At 35.6% G+C, this 19387-nt stretch overlaps 1 protein-coding gene and 1 non-coding gene across 4 annotated transcripts in view; both read left to right on the top strand.

Annotated features, from left to right (window-relative positions):
- LOC123314772 (supervillin-like) overlaps positions 1-19387 on the top strand; it is a 275601-nt gene that overhangs the window by 162031 nt on the left and 94183 nt on the right. For all 3 annotated transcript variants that reach the window (XM_044900124.1, XM_044900132.1, XM_044900115.1), the window contains exons 4-5: positions 921-2646; positions 11229-11476. In XM_044900124.1, the coding sequence (XP_044756059.1) occupies positions 921-2646; positions 11229-11476 (1974 nt within the window). The remainder of the gene's footprint in view (positions 1-920; positions 2647-11228; positions 11477-19387) is intronic.
- LOC123323071 lies at positions 9304-9444 on the top strand. The gene has a single exon (XR_006539259.1). It is a non-coding gene; the product is annotated as a U4 spliceosomal RNA (small nuclear RNA).

Here is a 19387-nt window from a genome sequence, read left to right as displayed (position 1 = left end):
CGAATCTTCCACGATTGTAGTGTAGCATATAGAAGAAATCTCTGAGCACTTCTCTGTCTCTTCACCCGATGATATTAAATCGAATCCTTTTCATTGCCACTGTTATCTGTGACATAAAACTCGAAATGGATATTTTTCCAATGATTTTATTGAAGTTTGAGATTAGATTATGTTTCCATGGAAACGTTCGTGTCATAACGTGATTTTTCGAATCTTTTCTGCAGCCAATATTCATTTGGAATTGGGGTTGCCGCAAACGAGTTATAATTAGGAATTAGGCTACCTCAAAATTCAATATTTGCTCAACTAAGCCTTAAAAATGAGGGAAAACGGGCATTAGTCGTGCCGAACATTGAAAATTGAGATTCGGTAATATATCACGATCCGTGATATACCGCATTTTCATTTTGACAGTGAAGGATAAATAAGATTGACTGAATGACATTTTCTAAGAACATTGATGAAGGTTTATAAAAGCCACTCGAAACCGCAATAACATAAACCAATCCAACAATTATGTTTGTTGACTCAGCGATCTTGTCAGTCATCTCATCCAAAATGCCCTAATATATTAAAATATTCCACTTTCACAAAAGGTTGGGTATCACCGATTTCGACTAAAATTAGTAAATTATTAATTTTCAGATGGAAGGCATTTCAATGTGTTGTTTTCTCTTAAATAATTTCATCATCAATATTGGCTTAATTCTTCATTTTTTCGGATACATTGTTTTAAATCATTTCATTATTGTTAGGTTGACAGGCCTTGATCCGTATCTTTAATGAAAATAGTTCATCGAACGAATATGGTCATATCCTGAAATCTAATCATTTCGGCACGATCAATATTCATTTCAAGAATAATTCCCCAAAAGTCGAACAGGCCAGAAATTTTATAATCATCTGAATTTTTCTTTCAGAGGATGACAAATACAGCAGACGCCGAAAAAGGAACCATGAAATCCTCGATGTGTCTAGTCAGATCAACAAAACTTCGAATTCCAAAGATTCCGCTTTCAGTTTGTCGACTGCCCTCAGTACAATATCGATGGAAGAATCAAAATCAACTTCACCTCAAGGAGCTACGAGGACTAGTCCTAAGAAATCTCAATTGGCGATTCACATGGAAAATGCTCGCAAGGGTTGTGTACTAAAGGTTTCCGATAACGTCTTCAAGAGACAATCCGCGAAAATTGCATCATCGTGTTACTCAGAAGAGAACTCTCATAAATTGCTCAATGGTGTTCATGATAGCCATAACGAACGCGCAAAAAACAATGGTGATAGTAGTGCTCATGAAAAATCTAGAATGTCCAAAGATCACAGAGACAATGAGTATAGAACCAACATGAATAGACTGAACTCTCTCACAACCTTGACGAAAGAAACGTTAGCTAGAGTGGAAAGATTAACCAATAAAAATCAAAAAACACCCACTCGCGATACTACAAAGAAAACATACGATACTAAAAAGAATTGTCAAGTGGTGAGTCCAACTCGAAAATGTTCAACGGATGAAAGAGCCGGGCCTTCATTACTGCGAAGGATGAACTTGGAAGATTCCAACCAAGAATCGTCGACTCAGCAGAATAGAAATTCCTCCCCAATTTCAATTCTGAAAAGGAAACCTCCTGTAGACGACAACAAACCAGAAACTTCCACGCATACACCTCCGGTCACATTTTCGCCAAGCGTCAAGGAGCCCAGTAGTTCGAACAAGAAGCAAGGAATTCTGAAGAAGAGGAGGAGTCTGGACGAAGCGTTAGTATTGAGGAGAAGGAGCTGTAGTCCCGAGGTGGCCAGTAAGTCAGATTCCAAATCGATCCTCAAGACGCACAGGAGATCTTCTCTCGAGGAACTGACGAGAATCCACTCTCCTGAAGCTCACCTGCAGAGTATATTGAAGAGAAAAACGTCGAAAAATGAGGAAGAACAAGACCATTCTTTCAGTTCACCTCAGAGCATACTGAAGAGACGTTCTGGTGCAAGCAGCGCGGGTTCAACGGCGAATAGTACCCCTCATGTGTCCATCACCACAGCTGTTATACTTGCTGCTGCCAGTGGGGCGGAAATGGTTTTAGAATCTTCCAACGCGTCAGTGAGGCCGATATTGAAGAAGAAGAGTTTCTCGGACGATCAATCGTTTAGCGACAATTCGCATTCTGACGCCCCCAGGCCGATCTTGAAAAAAAAACCAAGTGCCGACACCGATGAATGTGATGAGAAACCACGACCGATTTTGAAGGCTCCACGCGGTTCCCTCGACCGAGAGTCTGAGAAAACGTGCGAAACCGACAACGATTTCAGACCGATCCTCAAGCAGAGCAGGGAAGATTTGTCGAGGTCGTCTTTCGCTTTTCGCGAAGAAACCGATTCCCAGGAAACCGCTAGGAGACAACAGAGGAATTCGAGGAGAAGTAATACCATCTGTGCCGATTATACTTCGGCAGTCATCAATGGGGACGCTGATGAGAGGTCGATTTTGAAGAGGCAGAGGCCTTGTTCCGTTTTCGAACTGAATAGCGCCTCTGATCAAGCGGCGTCCTCTTTGGTGTTCACTGGAGCCATTCCGAAGAAGAGCACGATAACGAGAAGCAGCGAGAAGCTGAAACACCAACACGTTTCTCTGGAAATGGATACAAAACAGTAGGTTGAACTATTTTTTTTTCAATAATTTTACGACATCTCTAGAAAGGCAGCATCCGAGTTTATGAAAAAAGAATTGGTGGTCGAAATAAAAAACCATTATGTAAGAAGAACAAACAAATAATACTTGATAAATTGACTCAAACCTTCCGCTGCTTTCGCGTAGTATTGTCTCAAAACGATATCTTGTGTAAATCATATAAAGTAAACCGCCATACGTTAACCATGGATTCAGAAAAATGGCCCTATTTTTCTTGATAAACTACAGGTCAGGAAGGTTTCATTTCGAATATATGTAGAATATTAAAAATTCATTGAAAAACCAAAAAGAAATATCAAAATTAATCGTTGAAGCAAAAAATACTTTTTTTTCATGCTAATGCACAGATATCTTTACGCTTTTTCTATTCTCAAGATGTAGTGGAAAAAAAGGTTACCAGTCAATAACAGAAATATTAACACGAAAATATAAAACAAAAAATGCAGTCGTATTCAGAAACGGTTCCCAGATCTCCCAGATTCTAGTTTTGGTGGACTATGAAATAGATTTAAAAATCATATGAGGAAGGAGTTTATGGTCTTGGGAGAGGGGCATAAACAATTGAATCGCCGATGTCACCCTGTCGTTATTTTTATCGAAATATGTCGAAAAACCGTCGAAAATGATTGTGAAAACAAGTTTTATTGACACTTAAGTCCGAGATTATTTCTCATAAAAAACAACTAAATTGGAAAAAAAGAGACGGGGTGACATCAAGACGTCCTTTAACTTCAATTTAAAAAAAAATCAAGGTTTCACGAAAGAAATTGAAAGCGTAAATTAGAAACTAGTGATTGCCGTTGTTGAATGGAGATTCTTGAGGTATTACTTTCCCTTAAGTTAGCGTTTTTTTTAGATTGTTCTATTAAAATTATTAGCAAATTATTAGTCTTAATAATAAAAACCGTCTGGTTTTTACGGAGATGCAGGAAGCATTTACTATTGAATCGTTCTTCAAAATTGGGGAGAAAATAGGAAATGAAAATATTCTATTCCTAAATATTTCAGCAACTTCATTACGTATCTCAATGTTGCTGTAGATTATTATCAATCTTTCCAATGTACTGTTTCGTGCTGGGTTGACGTTTTCCACGAAACAAGTTTATTCAAACAAAAAAGAAAGTGGTCGATCAAAGGAGAAAACCCAAGAGTTATTCAGCAATGTTGAAAATATGATGGCGGAAGCTCCACGAACCTCTGTTTGGGTCTCATCTCAAATTGCTGCAGTTTCCATTGGCATATGCCACACGATTTTGAAAAAAGACATTAATTTGTTTCTACAAAGACTGACATGTTATCACAATTGAAAATGATGATTTCCTACCCTTATAGCATCCAAAAAAATTGGAGTTTGATATGCATCAGCCGAAGGCAAATTGTCGGACCTTTCGAATCAGAAATTGACGTGTCCTATCGATTTTCCCGATATTAATTTTAAAGTCGGAAAATCGAGCTGTTAAATTTGGACCAGCCTGTATGTATAGTCCGGTTTCTATAGCGTAGTAGTAAGCCTTCTGGTTTCCAATCGCCGGTCTATTAAGTATGGTCCTCATATAAATTTTCCTCAAACATTCATTTTCCCCTTTCCCCTCAATCCACGTGGTAGCTGTTCTTTCTCGTTTCCTCGTTGTCTTCCTCGTTGTCCATTCTAAGATCTAAGACCCTTCATGGTAATCTTTCCTCGCCCATTCTTTTCACGTGGCCGTACCATATAAGCTGTTGTGCATTTGAAGTCTGATGGTTTCATTCTGTACCCTCCTAGACGTCCTCGCATAATACATTATTACTGATTCAATTCGGAACAAAATCATTGTGTGGCTTTTGCCCATTAATGGAACAAGGAACAACCTTTCTTATTCGTACCCTAACCTAACCTGAAAATTTCGAGCCTCAAGCACTTTTACTTCGAAAGTTTGAGGCCAATCTGAGCAACTGATTCTGATCATGCTTAATTGAGAAATTACCCCAAAAATGATAAAGGACTCCTTCAAGCGCGCAGATATCGCCAGACCTCAAACGCCTACAACAATGAGTTTTTTTATGAGTTTGGCCTCTTCATAAGGCAAAAATAAATTAACTTCATTGACAATATTTTACTTCGGGATTTTTTATGAATCGTTCCATTTCGAATTTATCGAACACCCATGCTGCTGCCAAGTCCAGATACTAATTTTAGACTTTAGACATGCACACACTACACCAGAGAATCATGTTTGTTTTGTAGTTAGGTCGAGCGTTCGCGAGTTCATTTAAGAAGACTAGTAAGTTTTTCTATTTTTTTTCAAAATTAAGTCTGGAGAAACCAGACTTCCCGGGATATTCCACGTACGCTCAAGGAAACATAAGGTTGTACAAGCTCATATGCATTTATGGTGGCCATCTGTGCAGAGGCTCTTATTTATTTGTTTTTTTATTCAGTTATCACCCTAACCTTATTTTTTGCTTGAGTGTTTGTGCTTCTCTTTCTGTATGTTTTCTAGGAGTCGCAAAGTTATTGAAAATTTTAAGATCTTGTATTGATTTCAAGACAAGATAAGAAGTTTTATGTCAATACCAAGATTTCTTGTCAAGAAAACAAGAAATCTTGAAATATCTTGTCTAACCGTGACTACGCTAAAACGTATGTTTATTATTTGTGGAAAAGATAACATATTTTGACATGAAATGCCTATTTCTATTCATTGCACACATTGTTTCTAGAAAATTGTAAATTGAAAATAATTGATGATAATTTTGTTGAAACTCCAATTGGAACTGCAATTTTTAGTTTCAGGCAGAGGTACACTTTTGTTATGTTTAAGATAACATGGCATAATTTTGGCTTATTTATTATTTTCGCCGTTGGTATTAGTGTCCACCTGAATTTCGAAAGAAAAACAGAATTTCTTTTTGTCAGTATTACCTCTAGTACCTACCACTATCTTGCATTGGTGTATGCTGGTGCTTTTTCGTTTTACTGCCGCTTTGGCAGTATGGCAGTTATATACGGTTTCAGATTCAGATTAATCATTTTCACTCGCATAGGTCGAAGTCCCTTTAGTTCCACTGATCATTTTATATTTTTACTAAAACTTACGTTTCTCGCTATTGCTTGTAAGTGAATATTTTGAGTCAGAATCGGAGCCATGTGGCTCAGTAGACGTTCTGTTAACTGAGGAGTGAATATCACTCATGGTAAAATAAGACTACCACTTTGTGATAATCAAGAGTAGGTATAGAAAGAAGCTCGAAGCCGATTGGAAGGATGATGACGTAGAAGGTGGCAGAGTCAAGTTCAATTGACAGAGCTAAGTACGTTAGCTGTTGCGTATCGATAGATAATAGAATAGATAAAGTTTAAAAGAAGAGAATTTAAAATAACTTCAACTTTTGCGCCAAAACGTTGTTATTATTCGAATCGCTCTGTCTGATTATTTGATTATAATAGTTGCGCCAATGTGCGCTTGTGTGACGTGACGTGTGGAGATAGAGGAGAGTGCATGTCCTTATAACGCACCCTTTTTTGAATGCCTCATATCTTTGAAGGAAATTATTTCAGAGCTCTGATTATGAGCTTCCAATATATGTGATTATCAATAAAACAACAAATGGTATCAAAAGTTTATTTGAAAAAACATAAATCAACTGTATTAATGAAAAACAAATAGTTAACAGATTTTGTTAAAACTGAATATGGTACCCTAATATCACATATCCGATAATAGAGCACATTTGGGTGGACGATATTAGGACGCCTCATTCAGTCAAACAGAAGTCACATACAAACTTCTTCTTCCTTTCCGAATTGGAGCATTCTTCATGGCCCCATTTTAAATACTGGCAACATCTTATCCATTTTTCATCTTTCGAGTCTTCTGAGAACGGGGTGCGATATTAGGGCATACTACACTTCAAAGGTTAGAATAGTGAAAACATAATTTATATCAACTTCTAATATTATTCTGTGCGCTCTAAATACAGTTCGGAGCTTATAAATACAATAATTGCTCAACTCGAAACATTTTACTCACCTGTTTTGCATAAAACTAAATGAATTGCGGACACTTTGAAAAACTCCGTATCTATAGCTGAATTCACGTTTTTCTACCCTATTGCCCTCTAGTTGTTATTAGCCGTTTTATACTTTGATTACACTCTTAAGCCACCTTCTATGGCATAAAAATCACAAAGAATTGTACTCCAAATTAGAAGATTGGAAATAAATCGATGGTGCGATATTAGGCACCTGTGCGGTATTCGGGTACTCTTCCCTACCAAAGGGACCCGAGTATCTTCGATCTCCTATTGAGCCTTCTTTCTATATTTTAAAGTTAATAATAACCACAACTAAACGGGGTAAATAGTGCAACCACGCGACGTCATTTTGAGTTCGTCAGATAACAAATAAATATCAGGGAAAACCACCGGATTGTTGTGTTAGCACGAAATGCAATGAAAAGTCCGCAGGGGAATCACCATTTACGGTGTCACTGGTTAATCAAGAAATTTCGAGATCTTGAATTTTCTTGAGTCAAGACAAGATTTAATATGTCAAGACAAGGGTTTTTTTAATTACTTGACTTTTTCTCAACACAAGACAAGAAGTTTGTCATCAAGACAAGAATTCTTGTCTTGTCGACCCCTAATGTTTTCGCCTGGAACCGCGTTCCATCTTCGTCTCTTTCTTCATTTCATGCCAACAGTTTGGTCTTCCCCTTCCTGTTCATGTATCGATTGCATCCCTAGTCAAGACATAATGAAGTTGAATTTAAAATTCCGTTCTATTCAATCGGAGCATTTCATGCACGTAGTTTTACGCTTTGTTGCAACAAAAATGTAAAGAATGACAACTGATATTTGAAGCCAAGAAGAATATTGGTTCGATGACATTCAAGAACTGGAAGAAATTCCATATTTTATTGAGTGCTTCACGGATGATTGTACAGGGTTTCATTTTTCAGTGCAAATGCAGGGGAGTCTGAATCAATATATGTCCTACCTTTATTCGTTCATGCGATCAATAGATATGGGATGTTTTATGTATTTTATTAAAAACTTTCAATCGGCATAACTATTGACAAAATCCTCATGTATTTTCATGAAAATTGCAAAAGAGTAGAGGAAAATAATTAATATTCACTCACTCTAATCACCTGAGCGCAGGTCCGGACTGGGAAAATTATATTTTTTATTTCACATCATCTAAAACTCTGTAGGTACCTACAGATAAATTAGGACAAGTGGGGAATTTCAAAATCACAATTTCCTGTATATTCGGAATATGATATATTGAGTAGTTCTATTTGAAAAAGCAGGGCAATATCGTATTTCACCACTTTCGGAACACCTATGAAGTCAAAAATAAATTCAGTTTATGTGCTAATTAGAGTCGATTCCAAGTCCATTTTTTCTAAGAGTTATCGATCGAGTACTGTTGTCTCACCCCGTATACATACAAATATTTTAACAGTAGATTATTGAGGTCAAACATTTTTTCCTTTACTATTCTTTCCGAATCGGTTTAAAAGATACAGGCTGTTGAAAAACCATAAAAAAATATTATTTTTAGTTCTATCTCACAAACGGTTTTATCGAATGAAATGAATTTCAGAATATTGTTTTTCATTTATTTCATGAATCTTTTTCGAAAATAAAAGATACCACCCACATCTTCCAGTTCTCTCATTATGACCATTACCTACCATAAAAATACCAAAAATTCATAGAACACAACTCTCGAAACTAAGTTAGACGCTATCTAATGAATATTTGAACGTTGTGTAAAATAAAAGTGTTCTTCATATTTTCGAGTAATTTGATGTTTAAAAATTAAAAAGTATCTGTGAAACTTCAAAAATTGGATACTTTTTCTGAATACAACTTTGTTTAAAAGATCCACAGATGTGTAGTGTCACTAGTGTGATTTAGAATAGTTATTCTGAAGGTAATTCTGTTTTCCATAGGTCGCACAGTTCATTATGAAAACTTAAAAAGACTATATCTTTTTTATCATGGCCGAATCGAAAAAAGTGGTATAGGGAAAAATTGTTTTTTTTTACCTCAAGAATCTACTGTTGAAATATTGGTACTAGTTAAAGACCCATCCTTTATACTTACTCAATGCTTTAATCTATAAATACACATATACCCATCGTACTGAGTATAAATATTATCAGTAGGTATCACTTATTATTTGATTCAACAAATATCCATTAAGTATCTAACAGTAGCCTGAACGTTAATATGATGTGAATAGTGAGTGGTATTAGTGGCATTAGACAAAATAGGGTGAACCAGTGTAATTTTCGTTGTTGCGTTTAATTCCCGTTTGCACCAACAAATGCAAGATAGGCTTAATGTTAATAATTTTTCAGTCATTCCTAAGTTAACTGTCATAGTAATCCAGAAAGATAAGCCCACTTGAATTCGTTACTGCAAACGGCCATCATAATTTGAAATCTAGTTACTACATGCCCTCTGGTGGCCACTCCTGAAACTATGACCTCAATGACGGAAAGGGAACTTCGCAAGTTGGTATCGAATTAACGAAGCTCCCACTAGGTGGCTACAAGTTAAAGACTTTACTCAATAGAACGTGAACTTTCGCTATTAAAGCAGACGGAATTTCCTACATCGTTAGCTTTGCGCAGAGGCAATATCGTAATCAATGACGTTTATCCGAGATGCGATTATTGCTAGTTGAAAACTTAAACCAATACCCCGCCACGTGCACGTGAAATACCGTGCGCAATGGCAATTTTTGGAGGCCTCGACAAAGGCCAATAATCTAATCAAATAAAATCCTGATCAAAGATTACATACTCTATAATCTGTGATCCTGATCTGATTCAGCAGTGAGGAAACTGTAGGTGAATTCAGGATTGTCGAATCAATACCTTTTCGCAGAAACAACCTCTGTCTCTACCTTTGGTCCTTTACTCCTAAGATTCTGTCTTCTCAAAGTAATTTGAATGTTGAATAGCCCAAATGGACAAATTCCAATATAAAATCCAAAATCTCCGGCCTGGACTGGAACCCACCTGCGTCTGGACTTTCAAGGCACCGTACAGGATGAGTCAAAAATGTATACCGAGTTTTCTGAGGGAGGAGGGGGTTGTGATGGAACACTGAAAAATAAGTAAAGTTCGATAAATAAACTGATAGCCCAAAATGCATATTAAGGGATATAATAATAATACATATAACCTTCCAAACTTGATAAAATTGAAAAAAATTCTCCACCACATTGAAATTTCGTGCTTAAATGTATGTTGTTAAAGTACATTTTATTATTACACTTCAACATTTCTGATATTATTATAACGGGTGTTTTTGGAGGGTGAGTTATGATATTTTTGGGACTTCTTTCGTTGTATTGGTTTTGGTGAAAAAATAGAAGCATTCGATGGAGCGAAGAAAATTACACGAAAAAATTAGGTACTCTTATTCAAATACAAAAACGTTTCCACGGAAACCTTAATCGACTCATTTGTAACGTTCTAGACGCACGTTTCAGAAATATACAATAGATATTTAATATCGGATGTCACAAATGAATCTGTCTGAAATGTTTCAAATATACCGTTAAAACATGTTAACAACAAATACATAAACTCGAAGAACACCAAAATTGCGAATCGCAATAATAGAATTATTTCTGACAAACAGATAGTAAATTTTCATTTATATTTGTAATAGTGCGACCCTTGTTTACTCATTATACGCGTATGCATCTGAACCCAAGATTCGGGGATATAACATAAACATCTAACATCACATCAATAAATGTGCCTGAAATGTTACGAATGTATAATATATGTTAACAAAAAGATCTTGTAATCTCAGTAACGCCAAAAAAAACGAATCGTAACAATAGTATTCTTTCTGACACTCACACCCGAAGTTTGATTTTTTTTGTAACAGTTACCCTCGTTTACTCATTCGTTTGAACATACGTTTCAGATATATAGCATAAACATCTAATAATTTATATTTCATATGAATGTGTCAGAAATGTTTCAAATATACAGTTGAAACATGTGAACAAATCATACATGAAATCTAAGAACCCCAAATTCCTAATCACAATAATAGTATTTTTTGACAGACAGACAATAAATATTCATTTATATTTGTAATAGCGACCCTTGTTTATTCATTATCTATACTCAAATAGATCTTAATGCAAGTTTAAGAGATATACCATTAACATCTAACATTTCAGAGCACATGAATGTGCATGAAATGTTACAAATATACCGATAATATATATTAACAAAAAAAACTTGGAATCTCAGGAACGCCAAAATAATAACGAATCGTAATAATAGTATTCTTTCTGGCAAAGAGAAGAAAGACAAAAAGTGAAACGTTTCAGGTGGAAAATTAATGGTTTCAGAAACGTTTCAGACACACATTTTGGTTTAGTGGGGGGGTTCAGTACCTGGTGATGAATTCGTACAAACCCTCACATGATGAATGTATTTTCCGTGTTTTTGCATTGGTGAATACCAATGAATTCAACATTAGTGAGTACATATATAATGTTTGTAATTTGTTTCAGTTCGATATATGCAGCCTCTTCCTCAAGCGAACAGCTGTGCGACCAGTACTCCCAACTGACGATCCAAAAGGAAGGGTTCACCGATTTCCTGTCTACATCTCGAACCTTCAACTCGGATCTAGATAGCTGTTCGAAAGTATCTACGGATTCAGCATTTCAGTCACTAATCGACGGTCTGGAATTGGAGGAGAACGAGTGCAAATTCTCTGAAAATTCCTCTTCGAAATTCATCATGGAGTCCAACGGAGGTGAGGAATTGAGTGACTTTGCATTTCAAAAGACTGAATTATTATTGAAGCAAAACATTTAATATCTAAAATATGGCTTCAATTCTTATTAACCAAATCACCGGATTTTCCATTATACAATTTACAGTAGTTTCGGAATGTTTCACTTGAATGAACCGTGTCTTCATTTGGCAACACACCGATTTTCAGACATCACCTTCAATACATGTTACTTCGCACTGTGTTGCCGTATGGCAACACAGTGATGACTTACATTTATAGCCGCGGCGCGTCGCTGGAGCCTTTCATGTTGGTAAACGCGACAACTATCGAGTTTATCGCCAAAGATTTTACACCACCATTTAATATCGTTGTGGAAGGCACATGTTGAAGGTTATGCGAATTTTCTGAAATTTCACTAGCATCCTATAAGGCAGCTTTCAAGAAGCTAATTATTACTAACATTGGCAAATCAATGTTTGCATTTGAATGTTTTCAATCAATTCAGTATAATTTTTTTATATTGTACTTATACTTGAAATTTGCCGCCCTTGATTGAAAAATAGGTTCTAAGCGATCTTTGCAGGATATTCTTCGACACACCTTTCGTTCACACAAGTATCTCAGTATAGATAAGAAAAAAAATCACAATTAATAATTGGCCCTGACTTCGTTGCCAAAGGCTCCATCAGAAATTTTCGAATAAAAAATTGCGACAATTGTACTGTACCTCCTAAAATTCGCTATTACATGTGGGTAACTGTTGAAGATAGTGTTTTTCACCTGGAGAGCTACACTACAACAACAAATTTTCATAGTCAATTATCGAATAGGTCATAATACGGAGGGAGTGAAAAATTAAATACAAAATTCATATCTTCGGTATTTACTTTTTTGTGGGAAAATGCTTACAGGACAGTTTTTATTCGAAATTAGGCAACATTTCATGTGTAAGGTACCAGAAGTCGATTGGCCTTTTGTTGAGGATGGTTTGATCATTGAAGAGATTTTCTGTCAACCCTTTTCTATTATAGGAATTAAATGGTTCAAACGGTTCAATCCGAATTTGTACAAACTTAAGAAGTGATGGATGCTTTGAAGGTCAAATACTAGTACAGTTTTTTTTTTGTGATTTTCATTGCAGATAATTGATCAATTACCTACCACCTTGAAAAAAAAATACACCTCAACCACTCATGTATGTCATTGACCTCAAATTACATGAAAAAAGTGAAAATTCTAAACTCAAAACAGATTACATATATGCCTATATGGATTTTAATATTACTCACGCATCAAAACAATAAAAATTCTAATTCAATTAGTGTTAGCATATAAGTAATCCCTTTTAGAAAAAAAATAGTTGATTGAAAATCTTATCAATGACAAAATGACCTTCAAAAATAAAAGTTCTAAATGAACTTCAGTAACAAAAATTTGCCACTTAAAAAAAACTCAACTAAGTTGTATATGAATAGTTGCATAATTTGGAATAAGAAGAAGAATTGACCTGTTCAAGCATTTTTTTACGAAATAGTAAATATCGAAGATATTAATTTGAGAGTATTACCCACTCTGAATAAACTATATAAGCAATTTCGATGAAGTTTTCTTTTGAATTATTTATTCTCCGTATAAGCTCCATCGAATTAAACCTGTTGAATGTTTTTATTTCAGTCACTTACTTATGACAAAATTGTTATGGAGAGATCTCCATTTCGTCATTATTTCAATTTCGACCAAATAGTTCGATAAATTTTTGAGAGATTGAATTTCGAATGTTTTATAGTTGACTGAAGAGTTTTTGAACGCACGTTCCGTTCAGGTTAAGCTTATGGCATATCTGAAACTCATTTATCCATTATTTCGTAGTGTAGGTGCCAAATTTCTCTCATTATTTATTCCATGTGATGAGTAACTGCAATCGTCATTGTTATCAAGGATGATAAGAAATCTGATGGAGCCGCCCTATCTTTTAATTCATAAATGTGGAGTGTATATCCGTCTAATAAATAATACCTAATGGATTTTCAAATTGTTTTGTTGGTGAGTTTGTCAGTGTTCATCATTCGGATTGAAATATTGGCTGAAATATTCAATTTTTAGGAACTTTCTCACTCAAAATCTATCACAGAAAGAATGTTAGGATTTTAATATTGGTAATGTAGTTGCAGATATAGCAGTGAAATAAGGTTAACTGATTCTTGTAAAGTATCATTTTGCACTCAGCTTCTTTCAACTGAAATCAGATTGGTATATTCTTTTATTTTCACCAGCTTCAATATGATTGCATATCTAGTATCTTCTCTTATCCCATTAAAGATAATTTATAGTTCGTGATGGTTGAATTTTGTATTATTTGTTTTCGATCGGTGGGTTTTTGGAAGTATACGATTTTTAATAGGAGATTATACTTAATACGATATCTAGCAACGTCGAAAGAACAAGAATTTCGGAAAAGCTGATTCTTCAATATATAATCTCCAGCTGGTAGACGTTGTGTTTACTGTCTGTTTACTAGTGTACAGATCACCTATAGGTAAAACTGATGAATTGAAGTTGTATGTTGTATTAGCAAGAATTATTTTTGTTGCATCTATTTGGGAACATGATTGAAAATATGAATTCTTCTTGTCACACATTTCGGGGTTTGCAAAATACCTTACTGACGCCGTTTTTGATGAAGAATTTGATGAAATTTTAAACGATTTCAGGGAGGTTGAAATTTTAATATTATATTATTTTGATACCCTCTAGTGAAAGGAAAAATTTGGATTCGGCCCATTGCGCGACGCAGGCCCGCCGCTAGCTGTCTGAGCGCCCGCGTGCAAATACTATTATGCCGCCCCCAATAGGGCGCTACATCAGGGGCGTATCCAGAGAGCAATTCGGGGGGGGGGGGGGGGGGTGTAGTGGCAAGTTTTAGTGTGGGACCTGAACTGATCTTGAGTGAAAAGCGGGGAAAGGGGGGGGGCGGTTAGATCGATAACAGTAACAGTGATTGTGGATCCTTCGATTGGTGTTCTGCAAAATGCGATGTTGAACGGAGTTGGAGAAATTTCAAAGCAGTTAGCAAAGTTTCGATCGCATATGGCAAAATTTCTATGTTTCTATGACAGTTGGCAAAAAAATTTCAATTTCACTGGATTTGCCGCCCCCCTGGACGTGCCGCCCTTGTGCCGGGCACGCCTTGCACGCCCGCTTACGGCGGGCCTGGCGCGACGGATAGGTCTTGATGTTTAATTTTATATTTTTATGGGAAAAAAGTTTAAATGAAACTCCTGAATAAAATCAAGAATTAAATCTGTTGAAAAAAAATAGCACTTCTTTACAAACAGGTACTTGGTCGGTGACTACCAAGTTAATCTTCAATTTCATAAAATACATGCAAGGAGCGCAAAACAAACAAAATGTCTCATCGACAAAAACCAAACGCAGTCAAACGCTCATAGGTTCAATTCTACCTTCGAAACAATATGAATCAGCAAGTAATTTGAAGGAGATTTCAGGACTCTGGACTATATTCACGCTTTTCTCTGAACCCCGAACGAGAGAAAAGAAAACAATACTTAATTATAACTTTCTACGTTTTCTGCAATCGTCGCTTGAACCTGATCATTCTTGGCGGATAAATACCATACTTTTTCCGCACCAATCTGCGGAATCTTTCATTCACTATACTGCTCAACCGAATTTCCCGCACTTTTTCTGTCGCAAACGTTCAGCCCTTATTCGTTTTCGTTCCTATCCTACCTAAGGCCTTCTGTCACTCCAAAAACATAAATTCATAAAACGCCTAGTGTAATAATGCACCCTGTGTCTTGATCAATGGAAAAGCGGCTTTCACGTGGTCAAGGGGTGATGATTTTTAAGATGATTCGGCCCGTGGCGCAAAGGACAGGTCTAGATATTAATTTCTATATTTTTCTGGGGGGTAAGTTTGGATGAATCACCTGAATAAAGTTAACAATTAAATCTATTGAAAAAATTGAAATTCTTTACAACCACACACTTGGTCGATAACGACCAACTCAAATATTTTTTAATTTCTTAACTTTCATACAAGGAGTACAAAATTTTTTTTTACAAGCGTGCTCGTTCAACCTTTTTCCCGCCCGCATCTCAAGTTGCAATAAGACACTTTCCCAAAAGGTGCGAGAAAAACGCCTGCGGGTTTTTCCCGCACGCAAATATTATAGAGTAAATTAAATTCTGTCATGTCTCTATGCACCGAACGCCAACGATGAGAAATCCATGGTAACGCCATTCAGAATTACGTCTGTCATTATATGTGAAATAATAAAATCACATATTATGATATGTTTCGTAAAATGGATAGATTTATATATTTCAAGCGCTTGTAGGAAAAATATTGTTCCTAACTCTTGCGAAAAGTGTCTTGCCCGCACTCAACTGCACCCGAACTGCTTCATCGTTCGGGCAATGGCAGTTTCGTGCAGGCAAGTATCATTTTTCGCACTCAATAGGAAAATAACTATTTTCATCAACAGTTCAAAATCTTGGGTGAAATTCTACTACCAAGTTAGCGCACAACAACTAGACAAAATAATCAATGAGTTTTACAGGACAATGGACTATATTCCCGTTTTTCTCTGACCTCGAAACAAGAGAAAAAAAACAATACAAAACTTTGCTGCAACCGTTGAAAAAAAGTTAACTCCCTCAAAAGCATCAACTTGAATTCTGAGAACCAATTTCATCTCAGGCTCTCCAGACTAATGAATCTTTCCTAATCTACAACTTTAACCATTTTCGCTGGTTCTGGAGTCCCTGTCACCGGATATTGAAATCAATTACATAGGCCGGCTATCACCGTTTTGCTTTCCGAATCTTACATACTATCTTTATCTCCAGACTTCATGACGTGAAAAATTTCAACTATTATCGATCAGGTTGTTTTCCCGCGACTCGATAACGTCCTGCTGCCACTATGTGAGTCCACGCGACACATCGTTCAAATTATCTCAAATTAATTCGAAAATTTCCATAGTCTATAACTGCGGGTTTCACAAAACATTGATTGCCCGATCAAAGTCTTGATAATCACCCGATTACCAAAACGAAATCACTGAAACCTTTTCAAGAAGTAGCAATAATGGGTTATAATATGATATTCTGAATACTCATCACTAAATCATCGATCGAAAACAAATTGACGTTTATCCTTAATACTACGATCGAGCTTTGTGAAACTGGAGGTAGATTAAATTTTTAACTGCTTTAAACCCCAAATCAGAAGAAAACGAACACTCTCCGCATAATTTATCGTTATTTCCGCCCAATAACGGACACTATCCCTAACTTACTTACCATATCTCTCTCTATACACCATTCACATTTATTTTAGCAGTCGGTTGACCATGAAATAATTTTCTCAAGTTTTTGTAACTAGAACGGAGTAAGGTTGGCACTCATGAAATGTCGTTAATGTCATAACTCCGTTGCCACAACTAATATCAATTTTATCACAAAAAAGCCGAAAGTGGCTGTAAAAGAGAGAAGACAGGGTTTCAGGAAGTGGTATTTAGAATTCAGGTCCGCTCATTCAAATAGTTATACCCTGATATTCTAAAATCAACAATACGTCAAACGGTAGCGAACATATTCAATGTAAGAGAATTTATAAATTTATATAATATTTCATCTGAATCTAAACGACTTATATTTCAGCTGAATATTTCCACAATCAGAAAGATTGTGAATGAAGAAGATGACAAAGAATTTCCTTCTATTGGGAGACCCAAAAAAGTGGTGGCATTTGAGAATTTTATGTTTGAGTGAATTAATGCGAAAAGTTTACTACAGGATTTTCGATGAATGTCATCAAGGAATAAGTTTCCGAAAATTGATTTTTCTATTTTTCATTTGACTTGTCCTATATATTGTAAATGTCTTAAGGTACCAATAAATTCCTAATTATTATTATAGCGCCAGTTGTCCTGTTAATAGTTTATTCATGTGAAATTTTTGTTCAAAGGTGAATCTTGACTTGAAACTTCCTTTAAGTCCTTCTACTTATATTGATGATTTTTCTTGAAGAATTCAACATTCTTGCAATTATCTGTTAATTCCTTCGGGCGATACCCATTCCCAACCACTGCATCATATGCATTACATCTTCGGGTTAATATTTTTGAAATCTACAACTGATGTAACGTATTCAAACTTTAGCCAAAGAAGATAACGAACATTAACTCTCCTCAAGCTAATGCATATTATGATATTATACTGATCTCTTGTATTTTCCATTCCAATAACTGGATTTGGTATGCCTTCAATCAGATTGTATAAACTTTAATTATGTTCATCACATTCAACCACAATGTCGAAGAGATTCGACATTGTGATAAAATACGTAATAACAGAAACTTTCACGTAGAACGGCAACATAGCGTTGATTTAAAACCCAAAAATGTTTTGACAAGCGTCATAACCCCACATTTTCGTACTATACAGAGTGAAATGTGTCAAATTTCCATGGCCAAATGACTGCTAAAATAAAAGTGAATGGAGTATAGGTCATAATATGATGCGAGAATGATATTCTGAATACTCATCACTAAATTATCGATTGAAAACAAATTGACGTTTATTCTTGATTCAACGATCGAGCTTTGTAAAACCGGGGGTTGATTCAATTTTCAACCGCTTTAAACCCCAAATCAGAAGAAACCGAACGCTCTCCGCATCATTTATTGTTATTTCCGCCAGAAACATCATCTCTATGATTTCCTCTCAAGAACCGATACTATCCCCAACTTACTTCCATCTTTCTCTACCTACCTGTTTTCCTATATATCGTTGTACCAAAAACGAACTACTGGACCTTTCTATTCCCTTCTTCTTCCAAATATCTATTTATAAGTCGACCAAGTTTCCAATACTATCCCGTGCTCTTTCAACCAAGAAATTCAAGAATTGTGTTAAAAAGCTATTAATACAAAACACAATATATAATATTCAAGAATTTTTGTAATAGTGTTCTATTTTGACGAAGCATGTAATTTATTGATGCGGAAAATAAATGTTTAATGTTTAATCTACTTATCGTTTTTGTTTTAACTTCGTCGAAACCTCTTTATTCTAAATCCCTATACCGGATGAGTCTTTGACTCGTAAAAATATTCCAACAGTAGAGTCAAAAGAACACTTTTTTCCTATACCATTTCTTCGGATTCGGCCCTGATAAACATATATGGCTATTTTAAATTTTCATATAATGAGCTGTGCCCCCGAGGAAAAACAAAATTACCTGCAGAATAACCAGCTAAATCTGTGAACTTAAACATCTATGGATCTTTTAAACAGAATTGTATTCCGCCAAAGAAACCAATTTTTCAAATTTCTCAGATACTTTTTGATTTTTGAACATCAAATTATTCGAAAACGGCTCATTTTACGAGAAAATATGAGGAGTAGGTACTTACAATTTTACAAAACGTTCAAATATTCATTAGATAGCTTCCAACTTAGTTTCAAGAGCTTGGATATTTGAGTTTTTGGTATTTTTATGGTATGTAATGACCATAATCAAGAAACTGACGTAGGCGATATCTTGTGTCCGAAAAAGATTCATCAAATAAATGAAAAACTATATTTAGAAATTGCTTTCATTCGATAAAACCGTTTGTGAAATAAAATAATAATAAGTAGCAGAAATTTAATTGACGCAACTCTGTTATGTGATTTGCCACCAAGTGTTGTTTATCTTTGCACTTTTTCATCGTACTAATGAGGGCCAAAAGCTCAAAACATGTGTCTGTAGTTAATATTTTTCGGATAGGAGGGTTGGGTCCGTTAAATTTCTCCTATTTATTCATCCTATTTGACAATATTTGAAACGAATATATATGCTCGCAAAAACCATGTACATTTCAGCATTTACATCTTTTGATAAGCGTTAATATATAT

The sequence above is a fragment of the Coccinella septempunctata genome, chromosome 1, assembly GCF_907165205.1.
Source record: "Coccinella septempunctata chromosome 1, icCocSept1.1, whole genome shotgun sequence".
Lineage (NCBI taxonomy): Eukaryota > Metazoa > Arthropoda > Insecta > Coleoptera > Coccinellidae > Coccinella > Coccinella septempunctata.
The sequence above is the reverse complement of the archived record's forward strand: the minus strand, read 5'-3'. Positions and strand labels throughout refer to the sequence as shown.